At 41.8% G+C, this 14,072-nt stretch overlaps 1 protein-coding gene and 1 non-coding gene across 2 annotated transcripts in view; one reads left to right on the forward strand and one right to left on the reverse strand.

The window, feature by feature from the left end:
* The window catches only part of PAPPA (pappalysin 1), a 259,858-nt gene that overhangs the window by 215,750 nt on the left and 30,036 nt on the right, over positions 1–14,072 (reverse strand). Inside the window, exon 2 of the mRNA XM_049774233.1 lies at positions 7,291–8,353. Within this exon, the coding sequence (XP_049630190.1) occupies positions 7,291–8,353 (1,063 nt within the window). The remainder of the gene's footprint in view (positions 1–7,290; positions 8,354–14,072) is intronic.
* Positions 9,556–9,681, forward strand: LOC126009938 (small nucleolar RNA SNORD22). Its single transcript, XR_007496096.1, has one exon. It is a non-coding gene; the product is annotated as a small nucleolar RNA SNORD22 (small nucleolar RNA).

The following is a 14,072-nucleotide window of genomic DNA, read 5'->3' on the forward strand; positions in this document are numbered from 1 at the left end:
AGAAGGCCATATAGAAGATGAGGAAGAAGAAGAAGAAAAAGAAGGAGGAGAAGGAGGAGGAGAAGAAGAAGAAGAAGAAGAAGAAGAAGAAGAAGAAGAAGAAGAAGAAGAAGAAGAAGAAGAAGAAGAAGAAGAAGAAGAAGAAGAAGAAGGAGGAGGAGGAGGAGGAGGAGGAGGAGGAGGAGGAGGAGGAGGAGGAAGAAGAAGAAGGAAGAAGAGGAAGAAGAAAGAAGAAGAGGAAGAAGAAGAGGAAGAGGAAGAGAAGGAGGAGTAAGAGGAAGAGGAGAAAAGAAAAAGATATGGAGAAAACAGAAGAGGACTAGGAAGCAAAGAAGTAGATGGAGAAAGAGATGAAATAGTTCAGGAGTTCAAGTGCTTGCTTTACACTCCTAGGTGTGGTTCCAAACTTCCCAATCCCCCCAAATAATGAAAAGGAAACATACAGAGAAAACTCTCTTTCATGAGTATTAAACAATATATATTATTTATATATAGCATATATATGCTATATTCTTTTTAAATAGATATTCATGTTAGGTATAATTTAAAATATATCTACAGTGCTAATTCCAGCTTGGAGATCCTAAAACAGGAACCATAAGGGCTTTTTTTATTTTTGCAATATCCTCTCACAGTGCAGTATGTAGAATGTCAACTGACCATGGATATTCTGATACTGGAACTTTCTACTAATATCCACATTATTACTTTATTTATAAAAAGGTATGTGACGTGTTTATTGCTTGGTTTTAAATATCTCTATTGGCTATAAAGTTCAGCCCAACAGTTCTCCTCCAGCACTGTAAAAAATGGCCAGGTTCACCTGGGTTGTCTTGTCAATGGACAAGTTAAATAAAAAGGTTTTTTTCCCCACACAGCTACTACTTCCCATCCAACACAGCGCAGATGGTATTGATGTGTTTTATGTGGATCTTAAACCACTCTATGGATCTCTCTTCTGAGCCACTAAGATTTATTTTTATTAAAATTGGAAAGAAGGAGGAAGGAAGGAAGGAAGGAAGGAAGGAAGGAAGGAAGGAAGGAAGGAAGGAAGGAAGGAAGGAAGGAAGGAAGAGAGGGAGGGAGGGAGGGAGGGAGGGAGGAAAGGAGGAAGTAAGGGAGGGAGGAAGGAAAGAAAGAAGGAAGGAAGAAAAGAAGGGAAGAAGGGAAGAGGGAAAGAGGAAGGGAGGAGGAAAGGAAGGAGGGAAGAATATAGGGAGAGAGGAAGGGAAGGAAGGATGGAGAGAGAGGTAAAAAGGAAGGAGAGAGGAGGAAAAGAGAGGGAAGGAAGGAAGAAAGGAGAGAGGGAAAAGAGGAAGGAGGTAGGGGTTAGGGAGGGAAGAGGAATGAAAGAGAATGAAGGAAGGAAGAAGGGAGGGAGTGAAGGAGGAAGGAGGGAAGAAAGGAAGGAGGGAGGGAGGGAGGGAAGGTGAAGAAAGGAGGGAGGAGAGAGGATAGAAAGGAAGGACGAAGGAAGGAGGGAGGAAAGAATGGAAGGAGGGAGGGAAGGATGAAGGAGGAAAGGAGGTGGGAGGGAGAGGAAGGAGGAAGAAAGGAAGGAAGAAGAATGGGGAGAGAGGATGGGAAGGAAGAAAGGAGGGGAGGGAGGGAGAAAAGGAAGGAAGGAGGGAGTGAGGGAAGGAAGGAAGGAAGGAGGGAATGAAGGATGAAATGAGGGAGGGAGGGGAGAGGGAGGGATGGATGGAAGGAGGGAGAGAGGGAGTCCTCTGCTGAATTTTCTCCAGCAATATATGAATACCTAAGAACACGGTCTCAGAAGCATTAAGTCTGATGACAAAGGAAGAAGTTTAAAGTGTAAAGAAGGGGTCAGAGCGATAGCACAATGGCAGAGCATTTGCCTTGCACACAGCTGACCCAGTATGGACCTGGATTTGGTCCCGGCATCCCATATGGTTCCCTAGCCAGGAGCCATTTCTGAGTGCAGAGCCAAAGTAATCCCTGAGCATCACCAGATGTGGACCAAAAACCAAATAAAATAAAGTGAAATAAAAAATAAAATGTAAAGAAAAGACACTTCTCAGATAGTATGTTCTAAAGTTCCCAGGCACCTTACTGTAGGTGGACTTAAGGGGAGTGGTCAGACATTGTCAGAACTATATGCAGTAACCCCTGCTACTCCAAGTAGCAAATGTATCCTCTGAGTCTATGGTCCAAAAACATAAATGTGGAATGTTACCATTTAAAAAATTTTAGAGAATAAACCCACCATTCTTGGGTTTACTGATGTCATGCCAATTGTATTTTGCTGTATATTACAAAAATGTTTTTGTTTGACAATATATAGAGGGGAGAGAAAACAACATGATTTGGTATTACATCATAAAGGAAGAAATTATCATTTAAATGGTGTTTTCATTGCTTTTTTCTACAAAAAGAGAGGTTACTCTCTAAATAAGAATTAAGTTCAACTCCTTATTAAAATACACAAGGCACTGACAGAACTTTACATGAAAAAAAAAACTAATCCCATCAAAAAACAGGGAGAAGAAATAGAAAGACACTTTGACAAAGAAGAAATACAAATGGCCAAAAGACACATGAAAAAATGTTCCACATCACTAATCATCAGGAGATGCAAATCAAAACAACTATGAGGTACCACCTCACACCACAGAGATTGGCACACATCACAAAGAATGAGAACAAGCAGTGTTGGCGGGGATGTGGAGAGAAAGGAATTCTTATCCACTGCTGGTAGGAATGGCGTCTAGTCCAACCTTTATGGAAAGCGATATGGAGATTCCTCCAAAAACTGGAAATCGAGCTCCCATACGATCCAGCTATACCACTCCTAGGAATATACCCTAGGAACACAAAAATACAATAAAAAATCCCTTTCTTACACCTATATTCATTGCAGCACTATTTACCATAGCAAGACTCTGGAAACAACCAAGATACTCTTCAACAGATGAATGGCTAAAGAAACTGTGGTACATATACACAATGGAATATTATGCAGCTGTCAGGAGAGATGAAGTCATGAAATGTTCCTATACATGGATGTACACGGACTCTATTATGCTGAGTGAAATAAGTCAGAGCGAGAGAGAGAGAAATACAGAATGGTCTCACTCATCTATGGGTTTTAAGAAAAATGAAAGACATTCTTGCAATAATAACTTTCAGACACAAAAAAGAAAAGAGCTGGAAGTTACAGCTCACCTCATGAAGCTCACCACAAATAGGCATGAGTTTAGTTAGAAAAATAACTACGTTTTGAACTATCCTAATAAAGAGAATGTATGAGGGCAATAGAAAGCCTGTCTAAAGTACAGGCAGGGTTCAGGTGGGGAGGAGGGAGATTTGGGACATTGGTGATGGAAATGTTGCACTGGTGATGGGTGGTGTTTTTTACATGACTGAAACCCAAACACAATCATGTATGTAATCAAGGTGTTTAAATAAAATATAAAAAATAAAATTTACCTTGAATAATATCAATATAATTTTCACTTTTGCCTATTAATGATACTTTCCTTTCTTCTTACCTAACTCCCTTCCTTTTCCTTTCCTTTCCTTCATCCCTCAATTTCTTTCACTACCTTCCCATTTTTTTAACTGTCACAAACCAAAAATGTTCTCTATACACTTCACCAGGTTTCTCTCTACACACAGCAGAGCTGATTCAGTCAGATCCTATTAGCCACAGTTCCATCATGAGATGATGCCCCTGTCTATGGGTCTCATCCCAGGGCACACAGATTTCCTAATCAACAACAGTCTCTGGTGAAAGTGGTCATAATACTGCATCTGACTGACCACTCAATGACATTCCGGACATACAGTCCCATGACTCAGGAAAAAGGAGTTTAGTGGAGATTGCCAATGCTGCGTGCTATTGGAGGGTGTCTGGAGACTGGGGCCCCATGGCCCATCTACAACAGCCCAAGGATTGCAACAAAGACCAGCTGCCCTTGGGTTTGTTCCAATCACTCTCTGCAAGCTTCTCCCTATCTTGTCACACACCAATATGTTTTAACTGTTTTTTTTTTTATTATTTTAAATACTCCTGAGTGAGAACTGTGTAGTCAATAGACTTGGCTCAAATGTGGTCTTTCTGTTTATTAGCTAAGTAACCTTGGGTTTTTATTCTTTCTGGATTTCCTTCAGTAAAATAGTGCCTAAGGGTATTCACTTTCCTAGAATTTGGTAGACACTGAATAAGCATTTGTCAAATGAATGAATGAGAGAATATTCAAATGGGTGAACAACTTCCTGCTATGTATGACCCACTTGCCCTTTCTCATGTTCATTTTGCCTTAGTCCATGTTGTCCTCCTAGGAGTATAGTTCAGTGGAGCATGCACTGCAGTAATTTCAGAAGACTTGCATTTATGACTCAGAGAAATTAGTTTCTTGAACTAAAATTTCCTGACTTTGGTTAAGTCATTTTACTTGCCATCAGTCAAATGCAAATGCTATTCCCTGTCTTGTCTTCTTGACCAAATTATGCCAAATCTCAAATGTAAGCAGAGATGAAAGTGCCTGATGACCTGGAAGGTTTGGCACGCACTTTCTTTACTTATGGTAACTCTCACACCTCTGAGCCAAGGTGACAGTCCAGCGATCTGCCTGGTGCCAGGCAGCTGAGCTAACATGCTGGCTGGCTCACTGCCAGGCATGACATTCTCCTTCCAGCATCTTCAGACCTTTGCATGGAGATATTATGTCTGTGTATAGGAAGCCCTTGATCCTTTGCAAGAGTTTTAAAGAGAAATGTCAGCAGAAAACCTGCAACTGTAGACAAATGCACTGGAGCCATTAGCAAGTCCAGGTCCCTGCATGCTCAAGAGAATAGAAAATTTCTGCATGAATCCAAGAAAACAGGAAAGTGAATATTAGCTGTTTCTCTTGAGAAACATATTTCTCTAGATGCCATCTTAAGTGGCTCAACCTTGGGTTAACCTTTGGCTTTCCCTTCAGGACTGTTGATTAGAGTGGTTAGTGGACAGCAGGAACTGTGTGGGCCATTTCCACGGGATGATACAGAAGGTCCCCTTGCTGTCTTCTTCCCTGAAGCAGATGAACTTCTCGTCATCATAAATTCCCCTTTTGCTCCCCCAAATCAAATCTAAGAGACCAGATGATACTTGGTATGTTTACATTTTTTTCCTCTAGAAGCTGTGTCATGCACCGCAAAAGTGACAAGTGAACAATGTGGGAGTTCAGAACCCAGGGTGCTTCCAGAATCATAAATCCATGTATATATTTTGATTTCCCCCCAAACTTAACTCCTATGAGCCTGCTATTGACTGAAAACCTTACTAATAACATACTAAACCTTACTAATAACATACTACTAACTAATAGTATAATAGTACTAACTTAACTAATAACATACTACTAACTAACCTTACTAATAACATAGTCAATGAGTAAGTATTTTTGTACATTATATAAACATTATATATATTTCTTACCATTTAGCAGGAAACTAAAAGAAAAGGTAATCAAAAACATCACTAGGGGGTCTGAGAGAGAACACAGGTATTAAAACAACCAATACCCAGACACACCTGGTCCCCTGTGCATTACTGAATGTAGTTGTGGAGATCCCCTCTTGCATATAATTGTCAGGCCGTGGCTCTGAAGATCTATAACCATTATCCAAGTATCACAGGCCAGAGCAGCATTTCATCATAAGGCCTTGGCACTAAGGGCCTGTATGGTACTGTACTGTTTTTGTGAAGACCATACATTTTAGCTTTATCTGCTTACAAGAAATTCTAGGTGCCTGTAAACTTGTATAGTAGTAGTTATATATAGTACAGAGAATTCATTCCATCTCACCACTGTAAGAGGCTATAGGAGAGTCTAACCCCCTAAATTCAGTTACATTTGTGGAAGTTAAAGGAGGGGGAAAATGGTGAATGTGAAGAATGATTACAGAAAGTCAAATAGTAGTGGTACTAAAAATTTAAAGGTGGTCATGAAAATTCTACATCTACAATTGTAGACTAATTCTACATCAGTAAAATGCATGGAGTCTAGTTTCTCTCTCAATAAACCCTCAGAGAAAATTGTTCAAATAGGTGCCCCTAAACTTCTCATTTGACTGATAAGGAAATAGCTCCATGTGGTCATAGAAATCAAGGGAAGAACAGAGCAAGGACCGTAGTCAAGGTCTATGACCCCAGTTTAATAACACTGACAAGCAAAAATATGCACCACAATAGGAGTCTCCCATATTGTTCTGGCCCATATGGAATCACTAGCTCTGTGTGACCACTTTGTACTCTGAATAGGGTAAATGAAACCAGGAATGGGTTTTAAGGTTTATTTATATTTTTGTTTGCTTGTTTGTTTGTTTGGTGGGGCACATGCAGTGGCACTCAGGGGGTTACTCCTGGCTATGTGCTTAGAAATCGCTCCTGGTGTGGGGGACCATATGGTACACCAGGGATTGAACAGAGCAAGGTCCATCCTGGATCAGCTGCATGCAAGGCAAATGCCCTACTGCTGTGGTATCGCTCAAGCCCCTTATCTATTTTTATGTAAAATAATTTTAAGCACCATGATTACAAACATGATTGTAGTTTGGGTTTCAGTCATAAAAAGAACACCCCTTCACTAGTGCAATATTTCCATCACCAATGCCCCCAACTCCTTCCCCGCCTGCCTGTATTCAAGACAGTCTTTCTAATTCCTTCACTCATTGACATTGTTTTCAATAGTAGTAGTTATTTCTCTAACTGTACTTACCATTCCTTGTGATGAGCTTCATATCGTGAGCTGGTCCTTCCAGCCCTCATCTCTGGGAATTATTTCAATAATGCCTTTTCTTTTTCTTAAAACCCATAAATGAGTGACACTATTCTGTGTCTATCTCTCTTTTTTTCCCTCTGACTTTTTTTTTTGACTCAGTATAACAGATTCCATTCATGTATAGGAAAATTTCATGACTTCAACCCTCCTGACGGCTGCATAATATCCCATTGTGTATATGTACCACAGTTTCTTTAGCCGTTTATCTGTTGATTTATCTTAACTCATAAAATCAAGAGCCACACAGCTCTTCTGCACCTCCATCACAATGGTAGGACAGCAGTTACCCCTCAACTCTTGTCACTCATTTAGACAGAGCTCTTGTCCGAGCTTTCCTGACTAAAAAAGTATGCAATATTTCCCTCACAGGCTCTAATTGACTATGGTTCCACCAGACTTGAGAGTCATTTGATCTCTCAAATTCATAGGCTGTTATGTGAAATCCTTCAGGGATACCCAGACCTTGCCTACCCAGCAAGGCATCTGTTGCCTATGGTCTTACCTGTGTGGAGAGTCGGGATCAAAGCAGGTCTTGGTGACATCAGTGATTTCAGGATTACAGCACTCTCCATTATCAAAGTCGAGCTTTTCATAGTTGCAATCCATGTCACACACCCCGTTCAGTTGCTTCTTCATATAGGCTGAGTGGCGCAGGCGGCGACAGTCCCCACCATCATGGCCGGTGAGGGTATGGTTGCACTCAGGGTCACACCTTCCATCCCCAATCTTGCTGATGTCGCAGTTGGCCAGGATGAGACGGCGACGCAGGGAAGAATTGATCACGTCCAGCACCTCCAGCTCCCAAGAGATGTTGTAGTGCTGGAAGGCTTCGGTCAGCTGCTGGTGCTGGAAGTCAATCTGCTGCCGGCTCACAGTAGGATTCTCCCGGCCATCCTCATACAAGTTAACGACACGATAGCGCACCACCTTGGGTCGGCGGAAGTGTGGCAGCTGGTTGTAGCTGTCAATGACTTCAGGGTTGTCACACAACGTCTGCCCACAGAGAGGAGGCTCTAAGTAAGTGTCCAGCAAAGAGCCATGGGCACTACTGGCTTCCACCTGTGGGCTGTGTCCATCTTTCATGGGGGACCAGAAACGCTTCACATTGTCCCAGTTCTCCTGGAGAAGGAGCTGAGGTAGTGGAGGGTGGAGGCCCTGGATCTCCATGTCCAGCAGTACTTCCTGCTGAGTCCTGGCTACCTTCCATAGGTTGAAGCGCTCAATGGAGCCCCGGAAGTTGTGGTTCAGAGCGCTGCCCCCCAACATGAGTACTTTACACTTCTGGGTGAGTGGACTGAAGATGCCACCCACCTGCTCTCCAGAGGTGGCCACTTGGGCACCATTCACATAAAGTTTCATCGTCTGCCCATCATAGGTGGCAGTCAGATACACCCACTGGCCCGGGAGGTAGCTGCGGTGGGCATAGATGGTAGTCACTTGTCGGGCTCGGTCAGTCTTCAAGGAAAAAAAGTAGCGTGGTTCTCTGCTGCCTTGGTCACTGATGGTGTGAATACCCACGGCCCATCCTTGGTCACGTGAGGTATAAGAACACTTGTCATACAGCCCTATGTAGCCCCAAAAGAAAAAGAGGAATAAATAAAAGTTGCAAGAAGTAGAACATGATAAATGATTTCTCCCTGATAAAATATAAATCCATATACTCCCTCTAGACCTGAGATTTCAGCATGTGCTCCATAAGGTTAATAAGGTTCTAGAAAGGTGCCAATAATGCCTCTGAAATTAATCTAAGGGCAAGATAAGGTTTCATGGAACACAGGGCATTAATCTAAGGGCATTAATCTAAGGGCAAGATAAGGTTTCATGGAACACAGGGCATTGGATTTAGAAAGGGTACGACCATCATTTAAATTCAAGGTGGTGTTTTTTGGTACTGGTGGAGTGTTTCACCTTCTTGTTCTCATTCACTTCCCAAATTGATGATGAGAACCTCTAGAAGGATTTTACCCATTTTCGGGGTATTAGACCCTTACCCCAGATTATTTACTTTCTCTTTTTCAGGCAAAACCACGTAACTTGAACTAGCTAGCCCTGCCCCCACTTACAGGGGGAAATAAGGGAGGCAGCAAGACCAAACTGATGCAAGACTACTAAGTAGTAGGTTAGATACAGAGGGGACCATATATTCTAACCGCCCTGAGGGTGAAGGAAGAGGAAATGGGAGGTAGGACAAAAACGGAGGGTTAGGGAGGACAATTTGGGGATGGAAAGCCCCCCTGATTTTATGTAAATATGTACCTAAAATATTATTGTCAACAATATGTAAGCCACTATGATCAAAATAAAAATTATATTAAAAAAAATTCAAGGTGGTGTTTTTAAACTGGGTTTTATTATGAAAAGTGATAAGAAATACTTTTAAGAAATGCATATTTGTATTAAAAACAATTAGGACAACACTTATTATGAGCAACACTGGAAATCTTGAGGTTTTTCAAGACAGTTTTATGAGAAGGATTCCAAGAAGATATACAAGAAGAAAATTTAAGTATAGAGTAATAGAGGTGTTAAAAGTTGCTTATGATATAAAAGAGATCTTCCCATAGAGGAATGGTTGTCACTGGAGTCACCATGATTTTGAATGGATCCCAGATATATGCACTTATCAAATGATACAAGTGTGACATTTTAAAGAAGGTTTGTCAGAAGAAGTGAAGGTCAAGATCTAGAAAAATATCATTTATAGGAGTTCTGGCTAATCCTTATTTTACTTTCCAAAGAAAAATAGATATGTCTAAGATTTGATCTGTCCCAATGAAGAAGCACTCACACGTCTTACCACCTGTCCTAGTTCCAGAGCCTGCAAAGGTGAACCCACTGGGACTGCCTGGGACAAAAGAAGAAAGCTTGTTCTAGAAGGAACTGTCTGAGGGAATTCTGAATACTATTCTTCGGAGAGGGGTGGTGAATGACTGAAAAGGAATTGTTAAGTGAATTGTTTTCTAAGTTTTCAAGTTACAAGATAAATGGGCCAGAGATGAGCACAGCAGTGGGGAGTTTGCCTTGCACGCAGCTGATCCAGGGCAGACAGTGGTTCAAATCCTGACATCCCATGCGAGTCAAAGTTGATGACATGGGTAGCCAGAGCAAGTTGACCTGCAAATTACATGACTACTTCCTTCTTACTAAATAAGTTTTTATTACTTTGTAAAAAAAAAAAAGATTTGATCTGAAAAGACTGTTGTAGACCATTACTTAAACCCCTTTACTTTATAGAGGAGGGAACTGAGACCCTAAAGATGCAACATATTTATCAAACCCCAATGTGGCTTGTTTTTCTTTAACATGTATGCAAATTTGTTTTTAGTAAGCAGCTTCACATGAAAAATATGTTAGTAATTAAAGTATAATCTTTTAAGCTTCTTTCGCAGGTGAGACATTATTGTAAGGTCACTGTATGCATTAATTTATTAATTCTTGAAACACCCCCAAGGTGATGATGCTAAGCTTCTCTTTTTTATGTTTTTCCATTTGGGGGTTGCCAGGGCTTATGCCTGGCTCCGCACGCAGGGCTCACTACTGGTGAGCATGGAGGACCATATGAGGTGCTGTAGGTTAAATCTATGTTGACTCCATGCAAAGCAATTGCCCTACCCACTATATTATCTCTCTGGCACCTAAAAGGCAGCATAGAGATGGATTTATGGTCAACTGCTTAATAGGTGAACTACAGATCTTTCAGATGCTGGGATCCTCTGTCCTGTGCTCTACAACTGCCCCCCTTCTTTATCAATGGTATTAGGGATTTGGACAGCACCACAGTGGAGGAGCCACCAATTTTAGCTAGGTATTTGGGAGAGTTCCAAGCCAGGCATTAATACACTCAATCTGGGAGCCCCAGGAAGTCACTTAACAGATTCTCTCTGGTTCTAATTATCTTTACACTCACCAACCCCCCATTCCCAAGCCTTTCTGGAAGATACCCAGTGTCCTTGGCACAGACAAAGCTGTTGGATGGGGAAGAAGACTTTCTAATTAAGAGTAAATTTCAGTGTCAGATGATGTATGAGGCCAGGTGGGAGGAGAAAGAGGGGGCTAGGAGAATGAATAAAAGATGCTCATTTAGAAGGATAGCCCTATGTTCAGCTGGAGAATTGTTGCGGTCACCATAACTTTGACAGTGCATCTGCCATTAGTGCTCATCAAAAGAGCATGGAGAGCTTCCAGCAAAATCAATAGCGGAGGCCCACACTGTCGTTCCTCCTTTGTGGGCACTTCGGCCTTAGCATTTGTATAAATCCCTCTGTTCACAGCTGATGTTTAAATGGATGGCAGTTTTGGCTGGGAATCGAAGTCCACCTCCACCTCACCTCCCACTCAAAGCCCAACCAGCCTTTGGGTACAGAGCAGTGTTGCCCCTAAAGTCAACCCGCTCTTCTAGGCAGTGCCACCTTGGCAAAGCACCTGGACTTCCATCAACATTGGTTCTCCATCTGGGAAAAAAATGACATTTCTTTGCTTATGATTAGTGTCCAGCCACCTGATTTCAGGCTTTTCCCAGGACTGAAATAGAAATCACCTCTTCTAAGAAATTCTCTTTGATAGCCTGTGTGAGGGCTGCTCAGTCTCTTCTGTTAAACTCTTTTTAAAAGTTTTTAGGAAACTTGCACTCTGGTGTGGGAAGCATCCCCAGACAGGATCAAGATGGGGCGAAGGTGGAGACATTCACTGGTCCCTGTCCTGGCACCTTGCAATAAACCCAGGCAGGCACTTGGTAAACATCTCTTAAATGACTAAGTGGGAAGATTCTAAAGAAGGTAAAAAAGAAAATATAGAGTAATGGAGGATGAATAGTCATCGGTGCTTCAAATTGTCTGCGGTGAAACTACACAATAAGAAGATAGTTTTTGTTTGGTGAAATAGGAAGAACAGAATCTCTGAATTAGACTCAGTAATCTGTCTTGACTTTTGATGAAAGCAATGTTTTTCGTGTGGTTGCGATTTGTTTGTGTTGTGTTTTGTTCTGTTTTGAGGGGAGACACACATGGCGTTGCTCAGGGCTTCCTCCTAAATCTGTGCTCAGGTATTCTGCCTGTGGTACCTACCCATGGGAGCATATGGGAAATCTGGAGATTGAACCTAAGTCAGAGACTTGCAAGGCAAGCATCCTACCCATTGTACTATCACTCTAGTCAGTGTCAATAGCAATTTAGTACCCTTACTTTGGGGCCAAGCAAACATTATTTCTGCATATCTTAATCCTTTCATCAGCACCTCTGTTTATAAAAAAAAAAAGAGACTGCTGTAGATAAACAGGGATTATTCAAAGAGAAGTTGGCAATAGGGATTATCTAAAGATAAGCTGATTTTTTTAACTTTAATTCTTTTAACATATATTTGGAGGGTCCAAATATATGTTAAGAATAAACAGTTATGAAAACAAACTTTGGAAATATCAGAAAAACTAACTTGAAAGCATCTTTCCTGATATATCAAGAGTTGGTATGAGGAGGCTCCCCCCAAGTAAGATTGCCCTCAAAATTCACTGTCAAAGTTGACTTAGAAATCAGGAGGCCTCTTGAGTGTAATCTCTACTGAGAACTGTTCAAAGCTATCAGTCCACTGACTCCTGCAAAGTCAGAGTTCAGAACGCAGATTTGGGAGGACTTTCCTCAGATTCATATGTTGTTGCTACTCACTCTGTGTGTAAATCAAAACCAGCAAAAGGTTTGAGGGTGCACTTTGATGCTCCCCATTTCATCTCTCATCTCTCAGTTCATCATTCTCTTCTCTCCTATGCTAGCCCCTTCCTTCCAACAGAAAGATCCTCTAATGAGAAACTTAACATCTGAAACTGGATCTTCTTCCCCTCTCTTTGTTTCCCTGAAGGTTTTTGTTTTTCCAGGGGCTCTCTCTCTTCTTCCCCGATTTTCCTGTTGCCTTTGGAAGGCAGTGAGGCTGCAAAACAAGGTAAGATATTTACACATCTGTAGGGTGCCCCCTCAGTTCATAACCTTCCAGGGGCTTAGGATGGGGTTCAGGCCACCTCTTTGAGAGAGAAAAGGGAAGGGACAAGAGTGTATTTTTCAATGTCTGTATACCAGATTCAGTATGCAAGAGCAAGGCATTATGAGGTTGCTAAAACTGAGGAGGCAGAGAAGAGCAGAGAAGGGTTTTCAGTGGAACAAAGAGGAGAGAAAATGCATGAAGGAAAATGAGAACCTGAAATCAGAGGCCGAGAAGTTCAGAGGGCAATGTTGATCTGGAGTGCAGTGGCAAAGGGAATCATTGAGCTTCAATGGGGATAGAGGATAGGGGAGTCAGAAGAGTAAGGAGAGGGGTGACAGGATATTTACTTGTGTATAAAAATAGCTTAATCGACTGTTTCACTTTCTGTGGAGGGTGTGTGTGTGTGTGTGAAAATGAAGCAAGACTCTCTTTCTCTCTCTCTCCCCCTCACATAGACCACACCATACCACACACACACACACACACACACACACACACACACACACACACACACACCCCAAAATCCATTCGCTATCTGTGTTCTGTGTACAAGCTATTGAGATGCAATGACCCCTGATATAGTATTATGCGCTTGCAGTCACTGATAGAACAGTTCCCTGTCAATAGGACATGTTCTAAAAACATGCTGATTCAAGTGGGATGTTTGTATTATTCCCACTTCTTGTTAGCTTCTCCCCATGTTGTTGTCTCTTCCCATGTATCTCCATCCAAGACATGGAGCCGTGCTTTCGTCCAGATTCATCACCATCATCTCTACCTGCTCTGTTCTCACCATTCTCTAGGACAATACAGACTCTGTGCAACAAACTTGGATGGTCTGTTTTAAGTCGAGGTCTGTGGGCACTGTCTATATGGTACCAGAGGAACAAAACAGGCCTTTCTATAGACATTCTATGACTAATTAGCACAACCTGGTATCAAGATCATGTATGAAAGTCCATTCACACTGTAAAGATCAGACACCTGGGCAGCTACACAGAGCGATCCAGGCGTGCATCAGGTAAGGGGCTTACCGACGTCTCATGGTATCAATCACTTACGCCGCCATCAGCAGGGTTTTTCCTGTTTTCTATTTTCTTGCAACTCAGTTTTTAGTGCAAAGGAAATAATATCCCTCCTCTTAGCCACCCTCAAAAGCTGAATGCTTCTTTTATTGTTACCTTCTTATTTTAAAGTCAGGAGGTTGGTAAGAGGTTATATAAACTGTTGACCTAGGTGACTGGGAATATTCTCTGGGATTTGGGATCACTATCCAAAGATTCCTTTACAGACAGGGGCAGTTTTATATGACATCTT

Source organism: Suncus etruscus, chromosome 5, assembly GCF_024139225.1.
Source record: "Suncus etruscus isolate mSunEtr1 chromosome 5, mSunEtr1.pri.cur, whole genome shotgun sequence".
Taxonomy (NCBI): Eukaryota; Metazoa; Chordata; class Mammalia; order Eulipotyphla; family Soricidae; genus Suncus; species Suncus etruscus.